The 11,287-nt window shown below is 35.3% G+C and overlaps 1 protein-coding gene across 2 annotated transcripts; it reads left to right on the top strand.

Moving 5' to 3' along the window:
• Positions 1-10,793, top strand: LOC103716615 (protein KTI12 homolog). 2 transcript variants are annotated; one of them, XM_039133897.1, is made up of 9 exons: positions 1-279; positions 4,446-4,549; positions 6,595-6,651; positions 7,391-7,476; positions 7,910-7,995; positions 8,895-9,010; positions 9,638-9,718; positions 9,789-9,875; positions 10,422-10,793. In XM_039133897.1, the coding sequence occupies exons 1-9, from the start codon at positions 126-128 to the stop codon at positions 10,587-10,589; spliced, it is 939 nt and encodes a 312-aa protein (XP_038989825.1). In that variant the 5' UTR covers positions 1-125; the 3' UTR covers positions 10,590-10,793. The 2 variants fall into 2 exon arrangements, with proteins under 2 accessions (XP_038989825.1, XP_008802903.2); XM_008804681.4 differs by having other exon boundaries at positions 4-279; positions 9,668-9,718.
• Positions 10,794-11,287: the final 494 nt, after the last annotated feature.

The following is an 11,287-nucleotide window of genomic DNA, read 5'->3' as shown; positions in this document are numbered from 1 at the left end:
CCCAATCGGGAGCAGCTTCTCAAGGAAGAATTCTCTCTGGAAAGCGCTCTCTCTCTCTCTCTCTCTCCCCCCTTTCTCCTTTTCTCGGATTGGAAGAGGGTTTAGGGTTTTGTATCCAATCTCGGATGGCGCTCGTGGTGATCTGCGGGCAGCCCTGCAGTGGAAAATCGACGGCGGCGAGCTGCCTCGCCGAAGCTCTCCAGGTCGTCGATCCCAAACCGACGGTCAGGATCATCGACGAGTCCTCCCTTCACCTCGGCCGCAACCAAAGCTATGCCGGTATCCTCCCTCCCTCCCTACCTCCTCCTAACCCTAATTATTTGACTAATACTTAATTCTATTTGTTTTGAAAAGAAAGGAAGAATTATTTACTGAAAAATAACACCTAAGCCTAGTTCTTGAATTGTGTTTTTTAACGATTGTTAACTTGGCAAGAGTGAGGGGTGGATTTTCGCTGGAAACTATTTTAGCAAAAGAAAAAGAAAAAGAAAGCAAAATCATAATGTATGATTTGATATATGCGAAGTAAAGTAATTTATGAAGCATGCATTAATTTTCCCAAGGTTTGTACCGTTACTGTGATCTTATTAAAGAAATAGTATCTACTGTTTACCGCTAGCTTTTTGATGATTTTTTCCTTCTCAAAGTAAGAGAACGGGTGCTCTAACAGCTATCATTAGCCATTGTAGCAGAAATAACAGATGGTGTTATATCACTATTTGATGAATCAAATATTGTTCTTAGAAGTGACACAAGAGGGTTGATTTCGGAAAGCAATTATGCTAATAAGATGAAAGGTTATGTTACATGGTCTCAAGTTCATGTATTGGGTGCTGATGTGTGTCTAAATGTTGCATTCTTTTAATATATAAGAATTTTCTCATACAAGAGCTGTGTCCAAGTATCATACCAATATCCATGTTTCAGTAGCAGATATTCTAAGGCAAATCAGAGAGTCCAAGTAACATAGATGAATATTGAAAAGATCAAATAACTGCTCATCCGATTATATAACGGGGCTAAATAAGTACACACAGAGAGAGAGAGAGAGAGAGAGAGAGAGAGAGACCAAGCCTCCAAATCTATATAATTACTATTATTGTGTTAAGAGCTATTGTTTTAAACCATTATTTTTGCACCTAAATAAATATGGAGGCATTTCCTTGACCACTGATTTCATATCATTTGAGAATAATACCAAACACACTTGAGTTGGTTTGTTGTTTATAAAATTGGAGCTTTTTTCTAGTAGACCTTTTTCAGCTTCTGAGGATGAGAAAGCTGTTTCAAATTTTTATCAAACACCTCTAAATCACCCAAAAGATCTTTTGGCCCCCCAAGAAATGCTTTTTGGCCTTCCAAAAGCAATGCCAAATAGGGTCTTATTGGTTTTTTGGATGCTCAGCAAGATTTTTTGTTTTAATGAAATCCAAATCATGGGTGGGAAACTTAACACGAAACTTTTAGCTAATACAAGGAAAGAATGTACAGTAATGGAGAAGTTAAATAGATTGGAGAGGCTGTTGATCCTTCAATTCCAAGATTTTTTTTTGCAATGTCTCCCCTTCCTATGCACATATACTGGAACTGTGATTTATGGAAAGATAGAATCAGCAAAAATAGTTGGAGTTGATGAAGCAATATTTCACTTAATATTATAGCTTTATTCTCTCACCAAGTATGCCCTTAAAGTTGTCATTTCAAAGTATTTCCAATTTGTAGGAGTCTCAGTTGAAAAAAAAATTGAAGCTAAGAATGATGATACATGGTACATGAACAATTACGATGGTAATTTTCTAATGTCACATTATTCTTGCCTTGTTTTGTGTCTGAGGAGGGATTATTCTTTAATGATGTGTATTGTATGTATAAAAAAATAAATTTTTTTCATTATTCTTTCATTTGCCTTATTTCTGGAAATTACAATTTTAGTTTTTATATTTTGGTCCAAAAATAAAAAATCTTTTCGTAAAAAAGAGGTCCAAATATCTAGGAGCTTAGGATACATAACACATGTCAAGAGAATATGTTAGACATCACAATGTCTAGGGGTTATTGCATGTGATTCAGTGTGGTTTTCTTAAGGAATTTGATGGATCACTCCCATCAATCAAGACTATTTGCTGCACATTGGATAAACATACTTTCTATTGTAGTTTCTTTTGTTTATATATATATATATATATATATATATATATATATCCTTCAGTAGTCATTTAATTTGGAGAGTAAAAATGAGGTAGTGTTTTCACTAGAAAAGGACTATATTTTAATGGGATTTGTGGATAGTTGGCTCAAGATGTGGGACTTATGGGCTTTGCTGATGGAGTCTTAAAGGACTTTGCACTATAATAGTTGAGGTTACATTACTTGTTCTCAAGCTCAGCCATAAATTTTGTTGTGAAATGCACTCTTGGCACTTTGCCTGGGCACCAAAAGAGCACCTTGAGGTGTGCCAGGCAAGGTGACATTACTGAGGTGACACCTAGGCGAGTCCTTAGTCCAGGTGAGAGGTGTTCAAGCAGGCATCTCTCGAAAGTAAACTTTTGTGCTCAGAATACTTTCTGCTCTTTATTGTGGAAGGGTTTCATTAGGTACAAGTGAGGGGCATTTTGGCCCAATGCAATGTTATAAAATGAAAGATTAAAAGAAATAAAAGAAGTTCATTCCCTTTTCGCTCTTCTGGTTGGATTAGGGCTTTAAGGTACAATCATCTCCCTCCTCTCTCTGTCAGTGTGTGTGCTTAATCAGATCTGCCAGGATAAAATTTCTTTTGCCCTTGTTTCTGATTTATATCTTATTTTTTAGTTCCTTTTTTGCTACTGTTATCATCCTTTTATTTCCATTTTCTGGTTTCACATTTCATCTTGCTTCTTTATTTCTTTACATCCATTTTCTGGCACTTCTTTTTTTTTTTCCTGCTCTGATTTTCTGTTTTCTGATTCCATATTTCTTTCTTTTTTTCCCCTAGTTTTCTGCTTTCTATTATCTTATTTTATGATCTATATTTCATTTGATTATTTTTGTTGACTACGTATCAGTATTAGTCTGGAACAATTGTGATGTTGGAATTTGATTTCTTTTTTTTGATGTTTGTGCTTCTCCTAAGATACAAGTGCTATTAATTTCTAATGATTTGCAGAATGTTCCATAAATTAGTGCCTTGATTTCTTTAGATGAGTGCCTTGTTTAGACTATAGAGGCTCAGGCAACATGAGGTTCAAGCACCTTAAGGCATCTTTTGCCTTTGACAACTTTGGCCATAACTACTAACAATCCAGAGAAGAAAAGTAAAGAAAAGGGTAAATTGCACGTGTCACTTCATAGTAATGGACTATTCAAGTCTTTAATGACATTCTAACTCCTGCCAATCTACAGAAATAACAAAATTTAAAACCTTCAAATCAATAGGCCTCTCATTTTTCATGAGGCGGGCCAAATAGAGAATGAAATGCAGAAATAGGGGAAGGGGGGATGGTCGCGCCTTTGATTTTGTTTAAGGGCTGCTCGCCCTACTTAAGTACCAAAGGCTTTCGGGGCTTACACCCCAGTAGCGCCCTTAGAATCTAAGCCCTTTGAAGCTCTTTAGAAAAATTGCAAGGATTTCTCATAGAACTCAGAAAATTTCATGATAGGATCACATGATTTACTCATAAGTTTCATGATTTACTCTCAAAAAATTACTCTACACTTATGCAGGGGATTTTGGTCTCAAATCTTGCAAATCCAAACTCAGATATCTGTGATTCATTAATCATGATGCAAGATCTACACAACAAACCCTCTTCTCCTTTCCCTCAAAAATTTCTCAAAAAGCTCAGAAAAAAATACTTAAAGCCAAAAACTGTCTATCCTTTCCTTCTCAATCAAACACGTATATGCTTGCTATTTTCTTCAAAAGGAAAACTTGCGAAACATAAGTTTGATGCTAATAAAATGTTATCCAAATTTAAATAAGCAATTTGGTGACCTCAAAAAAAGCTGCGCATGTGCATGGAATATGGCCATATAATTTCAGTTGATCTCTGAAGCGAGCCTCCTTTTTTGTTGGTTCCAAACAAACCAAAGGGTTTCAGTTTTGGTTTTAGAGTTTCATCCAAAACTTATTCCATGGCTTACAGATCTTATTCCAGATCAAATTCATTCTGGGCATTTTACTGGCCAGAAATCTATAGGAAAATGGAAAACAATTATGTGATAATGGCATACTATGTTGACTAACTAAAGTTGCCATAAAAAAAGTGGTTGTCCCCTTGACAGTAAAAAAAAAAAGAGATCTACTTTTATGGTGCCAACTTACATGTGCATATATATGTTAAACATGAATTATCTCCTGCACATTTTACATATTTAGAATAAACTACATGCCTTAAATAATCTTTTTGCATTTTCTTTTGTTTTTCTGGGGGAGGTTTTTAAATAATGTGCTTCTTCAATTGTTATAGATATGACCGTGGAGAAAAATTTAAGGGGTGTTCTTAGATCAGAAGTTGATAGATCCTTATCAAGAGACAATATTATCATTGTGGACTCTTTGAACAATATTAAGGTGAGAAAGATGGTAAAACTTATTTGATCTAATGTCTGTGCTTCAATTATTTTCAGCTAGTGTGAAGTATGAACATGTTCTTGTGTGAAACATTTAGATAATCTGGCTTATTCCTATTAACTCAAACCAATCAAATATATGCTTATGTGTTTGGTCATATATTTGTATGATGACATGGCATGCTGAAAATTTTGTGGGTAATCTTTAACCATTATAATCCCCAAAGGCTTACTCGGTTGGCTAATGAACATCTAAAAAAGACACATGTATTGCAAAGTAAGAAAGTTAATGGTTAGACAGTACAAACTTTACTATGAGACATAAGAAAATTGCGAGCATGAAACAAATATAGAGGCCCAAAAAGGGGTATTTTTCTACCTAGGATGTCATACCTACCCTCATTTTTTTAGAGGCCCCTTTTCGTCCAGAACCTACTATTGTTGTTACAATTCTATAAGGGCTGCTAGTGCAATGCTTATTTTAACAAATTGCTAACTCACTATGTAAGTGAAGTAAAATAGTACTCAGTCTGGACCCCAAGTAGGTATATGATACTTTGGATTTTTATGCATTTTTATAGTTAATGCTGCATAAGGCCCTTAGTTCCAACAAATTTCAAGAATTATAATCATCATCATGTATATCAATATATAATTAAGTTATTAATATCTATGAACTTGTTCAATAATATGTGTAATCAATGTTTTAAGTCTCAGTATTAGACCCCATATTGGTACTTTACTAGTATGAGTTAGGTCAGTATGACATGACCTCGTATCATTACATGGTACACCGTTGGAGTTGGCTTTCACAGCAGGTGTGCCAGGTGTAATTGCTGGGGCATAGCAAGCCCCCATACCATGCTGGTAGTGTAATGGGTTGGTTTGTCACACCCCACACCAGTGGTACATGTTGGTTTTTTGAACCTTTTATATAATCAAAATAATACAGTGTTTATTGATGGGAAAAGGCCAAGATTAAATGCTCAATTGGATTATTTGAAAAAGACGTAGATTGGAGCTTAAAAATCAATGGAAGAAAGACCAAATACATGGCATATAATTTCAGAAAAAAGTTGAAATGAATAGGGCCTACTCAAGATTGATGGACACAAGATACCACAAAAGTGAGGGGTTCTATATTCTTGATTTACTGTACAAATTGATGAGAGATAGATGAAGATATGTGTTGAACTAGAGCAGGCTGGATGAGGTGGAGAGATGATTCTGGGGTATTATGTGTTTGACACACATCTAGGAAAGCTAAAAGAAAAATATATAAATGACAAGGTTTGTAATATTATATTGCTCAAAGTATTGGAAAATAGCGATTATCCGAGAAAACAAGTGGAATGTAGCTGAAATGAGAATGTTGAGATGGATGTGTCATGTGTGGTAAAACTAGAAAAGTTAAGTGTACAAAATAAGTATATGAAAAAATTCATAGGAGTTGCACAAATTAAGGATAGAGTAATGAAGATTTATTGAGATGTTATAAGCATGTACAAGAAAGATCTAAGAGTTTCTAGTAAAAAAAGTACTTATGATCTCTGTTTAAGAATGTAGGAAGAGGAAGGGAAGACCTAGGGTAACATATATAGAGTTCAAGTGAGAAGCTCAGCCTTCCTGACCTTAGTTTCCTGATGAGGGAGCTCTAGTAGCATATGGCTGTTTCTACTTCTGTGGTGTCAGTGACCATATGGAATGATCTGTTTTTCGGAGGCATTCTTGCATATTGTTCACCTGCGGGAACTGTTTGGAACCCTGAATTTCTCTCAGTGTGGACTCATCTTTATGTATTTCAATTTAATGAACTTATTAAGTCTTTGGAATGCTTGTACTTGGATATTAATTCATTTGAAAGACCGAAGTTTCTATCCACTGTACGATATGCTTTCTCTTTAATTTGTTGATTCATTTTTTGGATGCCTATTTTCTGTTAAAGGAAATTATTTTTGCTAATCCCGTTTTGAAAATCGGTGCTTCATTTTTGTAGATTTTTTGAGATAACCTATTCATATGCTATTTCTTCTGTTAAAAATGCAGGGTTATAGATATGAGTTATGGTGCCTTGCTCGAGCTTCTAGATTCAGATATTGTGTGGTAATCATTTCTCGATGACAGTTACAAATGTTCTTTCATGCTCTCCATTTTAGCCACTTTAATTTAATTTATCATGCCATTATGATTCATCATGTATCTCAGGATAGCACACCAATATGCTGCAATAAAGATTAGCGCTGATGCTTTGTAAAACTTTCGACATGTGTCATATTTAGGTTTTTATAGCTTAATGAAGTGTTTGCAATAAATATTACAATAATATGGTCCAATTTTCTTATTCAGTCTGATCTTATTAAGGAACTACTTGTTGTTTAGGTATATTGACATCTTTTCCTTGTCAATATATCTCTAATTCTTTTGGAAACAGTCCTTGTAAACCCCAATTCTCATGAAGCTAATGCTGATATCTATCTATTGATGCCATAAAACAGAATGGGAAGTTCTCACTTTATAATCTTAATTAAGAATAATTAAATCTTGAGCAAATTAGTGCCAACATAAGAAGAAAAGTGGGAAAAAATATTGATCTTAATGATAAAATTAGAAGGTGAGAAGGTGAACCTTTTAATTGAACGAGGCACTGGAGGGGATGGGAATAAGTCTCAAAGTTTGATAGCTAATTTATGAGGAATGACCTATGTGGAATGAGAACATTGAAGGGCCAATGCAAAGTGCATTGCTGGAAGGATTGTAATGATGATTGTGGACTTATACTAGCTTAACTTGATATGTTCATATGGAAAATGAGGTCCATTTCATTTTCGTCTTTGTAATTCAGATTTTTTGTGATACGGAAGAAAACCATTGTAGGGAATGGAACAATAAGCGCAGCGAAATGGGAGAATGCTCATATGATACAAAGATGTAAGTAAAATCATTTTTATTTTTTTATGTTTGCGCTTTTTAATTCACAACCTAGGTATTTCATGCTATTCTTAACTCTGCTAAACAGCAGATATCTTACTAATGAATCCATTTAATTTAATTTCATTTTGTTTGACATGATTTGTTTAATTCATTGTTTACATGTTTTCTCTTTATGCATGGAGTGGTCCAAAACCAGTAAACCTTTTCAATCTGAAAAGGTTGTCTGCACTTCAGTCCTATCATACAAAGGATACCAAGTGCAACAAAAAAAAAAATCTTTATTTCATTAAGTAGAGTCTACCTGGTTCAAAAAGCTCTATGTTCTTTTGGCGTCATGTGTTTCCAGTTTATGACTGAGGATGGATTTTTGCCCTTCTGTTGATCAGGCGTGTGATATTGGCCATTATTAACTGATACTCTGCTTGAACAGATTTGAAGACTTGGTACGGAGATTTGAGAAACCTGATAGTCGGAACCGTTGGGATTCCCCACTTTTTGAATTGTTTCCATCCAGAGGTAACTAATGCTTGTGGAGTCTTTAATAATCCAGATTTGATGTATTAATTAATGTGGGTTATATATATATATTCTTGAATAAGTTGGCACTTCCTGTGGTGCTATCCTCAGGTTGGCCAGTTTTGGTATAACCTATCAGAATGAAACATTGATTTATTACCTAAATGGTTTCATAGCATGCTGAGAATTCATATACTAGCTTGAACTGATCGATCATTTTCAGGGGCTTCCAGTTAGCAATTATAGCAATTTTAGAGCTGAAATGGATACTATCAAAATTCTGGGGCAGATACATAATAGCTGCATGAAGTATCTTATTACTTATTTGGGTCATAGGTGGAGATGGCTCTGCTCTCTCTTCATTTTAATAAATATACAAAACAAAACAAAACTTTGACCCCGAGAAGATGATAGGTGCACTCTTGCCATTTTTCCTCCTTATGCCACTTCGTAGACATTATTAAACAAGGGCAAGGAGAAATTACTGCCTAGTAAGGCCCCTTTCTTTCATTCTTAGGTTTTCTTAGTCACAGCTATTCAAATGCTGTCAAAGAAATTTTTTAGATCATTTAAGTTGCGAAAAGTTGCAACATGTAAATGCGGCCCCTTTCTTTCTTTCTTAGGTTTTCTTAGTCACAGCCATTCAAATTCTGTCAAAGAAATTTGTTAGATCATTTAAGTTGCGAAAAGTTGCAACATGTAAAGGCATGAGCCGTTGTTGTTCATATTGCTTGCATAGGATGCAAACATATCGACTACTCTGCACGGAGACTGAGTGAAGTAGTGAGCAGCTGAATTGCCTCCAGCCTACTTGAGTGTGTGAAACCACCTGATATTTATTATTCCTAACAAATATCTAGAATCTCTAATCCTTTTTTCCTACTGATTTTATTTTGAAGATGGAGTAAAGCAGTCATCTCCGGCCATTTCTGAGGCGGTATCCTATTTGACGAAAAAGGTGGATTCAAAAACAAGAGATGTTAGAGTTCTTCAGCCTACTATTGCAACTCAGAATGTAAGTACTTACAATAAACATTACATATAAATAAATTGCTATTAGTGTATGCACATAAATAATTGTAAGACTTCGGCTGGCTGATCCTGTTTAAGAACTATTTATTTTCACATATATGCTTCAATTGAGCAAAGTATTCTTGTCATCGATTTTCCATGTCTAGCATCCATTCTCTTGTTATTCTGATGCTCATGTCCAAATGGGCATTTTTCTAGTAGTCCGAGTTTGGTTTTCCGAATGGAGGATATACCTGTGTTTGGTATTATTCAGAAGCCGGAATGTTCTTATTTTTATTTTGCATTTTTTCTACTCTCAAAAAGCTAAAAATGACGCATTCAAAATTGGCATGGATTTTAGGGCTGAACAAATATGTTGTCCGTCACGAATACAGTCAATTGTTGGCATCAAGATATTACATGTCAATGCCAGCTGCTGGGACTTGTTGGGCTTGGATTCAGAATCTCTCTCTTTCCCACGCACAGAGACACATATTCACTCTCACAAATTTTATTCTTTGTTGCATTGATTGTGCAGTCAACTGTTGCATTTTCTCTATGTGTGTAGTCAGTGGTATGGAAACATTCTGTGAAGGACGCTATTGTTTGTTTTTGCATTTGTATATGGCAGAATCTTTCTGATCCTCTGGAGCTCTTTCAGGTACGTGCACCAGAGGCCAATTCTCTGTATGAGATGGATAGGGCAACACAGGTATCTCCAAGGATAATCTTGGTTTTCTGAATTGTGTAAAAGGTTTCAACTAAAGTTCATTGTTTTTTAGGAGGTGATCAATGCAATTGTTGAAGCACAATCGTGTGGGCTTGCAGGCCCAGTGAACAAGATATCCCTCAGTCAACATTTGCCAACCATATCCTTCTCTGCAAAAACTAGTGAAATGCTAACTATGTTTGGTTTAGACCATACTCCCTTTGTCGATAAATCATAGCATTACTTTAACTGGTGAACCTGTTTATTGGGCCTAAGCTTGGCTTTTTCTCACCCAAATCTCACTGGTTTGGCTGCTCTAAATTGACTGTCCTCAATATATTAGCCTACAAAAGATATTCGAACAGCAGCCATGCCCTGCAAGACTATATATTATACACATCAAGGAGCTCATCAAATTAACTAGCAGATAAATGGTTAGGTCTCTGGACTAGTGTTTCCAATAGTTATGTCATTAGATGATCCATTTAATCTTTACAATCTAAATATTTCTTTTTTGAGAACTAGGGCAGGAGAAATCCTAGCCGAAGTTGGGGTGAAGATAGGACTCGACCCCAGGTCCTTGGTACCAATCCCCAAAGACTTTACAACCTGAAGTTTTGACAATCAGCTTCTTTTTAATTTTTTATTTTATGAGCAATTCTTGAAGCATCGTTTATAAATAATGAGACCTTGACTGGTAAATTACATCGACATTCAAAGAACAGTTGGCCTGCCTGAGCTCCGGAGCCTGCGGCGCACCTTTATAAAGTTAGCCGGACAGTCCAGTCTCAGTGGACCTCCACCACCATCAGATGCAGAGAGTGCAAAGAGAATGTTTATAGACTACTTGAATAGGAAAATTGGAGCTGTGTAGATGCAGATTTACGCTTTGACTTTGTGATTTCCAATTTATAGCAACAATATTGTGACGGTTTTTTTGTTGTGTGGTGGTAGTCACTTGGTGTTCTGCACGATGTGTATTGTTGAATTGAGTAAAAAATACTGAGGAAATAGATTAAAGGATGTTAAAACTTTCTTACAATGTAGTAGAAATTTTATTGCTGATTGATTCTAGGTATTTTCTTATTCTTTTCTTTTCAGCAAAGTTCTGTTTATTTTTATTTATAAATTATAATTACTGCATCAAATGAAATTTATAAAATAACTATTTGTTTGGTGTGGTTTATTATTGCATAAGGTATGAGACATGTTAATTGTGGTAGACAAATTTGCTGGCATTGAGAGCACAAGGATGGATAGTTAAATGCTGTATGCCCACAGTTTCTAGGATGAAAACTATGCCACCTTCATATCTTTAATTTCAAAATATGATTTCAGTTGTGCACCATACACACAATGCGCATGGATGACTTGAGATATGGATGCTTGCCACATTGATTCTCTCAACCAGAAGGCAAATTTATGATTAGAATGAGATTGCTTGGATTTGCAGCAAGATTCCATCCAGGGGTTGGAAAAGTTTAAAAACTTTATTAAAGATTCCTAGTTACTTCAAAATAAATAAATAAATACACAACTAATGCCACCTTATGTTTGAATATTGCTACATTT

This window comes from Phoenix dactylifera, chromosome 1 (genome assembly GCF_009389715.1).
Source record: "Phoenix dactylifera cultivar Barhee BC4 chromosome 1, palm_55x_up_171113_PBpolish2nd_filt_p, whole genome shotgun sequence".
NCBI lineage: Eukaryota > Viridiplantae > Streptophyta > Magnoliopsida > Arecales > Arecaceae > Phoenix > Phoenix dactylifera.
Note: the sequence above shows the minus strand (reverse complement) of the source record. Positions and strands in the feature narration are given on the sequence as shown.

Bases quoted from the DNA above. Each gene is read 5' to 3' on its own strand.
- LOC103716615 (XM_039133897.1), top strand. From the start codon at position 126: ATGGCGCTCGTGGTGATCTGCGGGCAGCCCTGCAGTGGAAAATCGACG. The intron at 6,652-7,390 runs GTAATCATTTCT...TTTGTAATTCAG, and splicing joins CTAGATTCAGATATTGTGTG to ATTTTTTGTGATACGGAAGA. The intron at 7,996-8,894 runs GTAACTAATGCT...TTTATTTTGAAG, and splicing joins TGAATTGTTTCCATCCAGAG to ATGGAGTAAAGCAGTCATCT.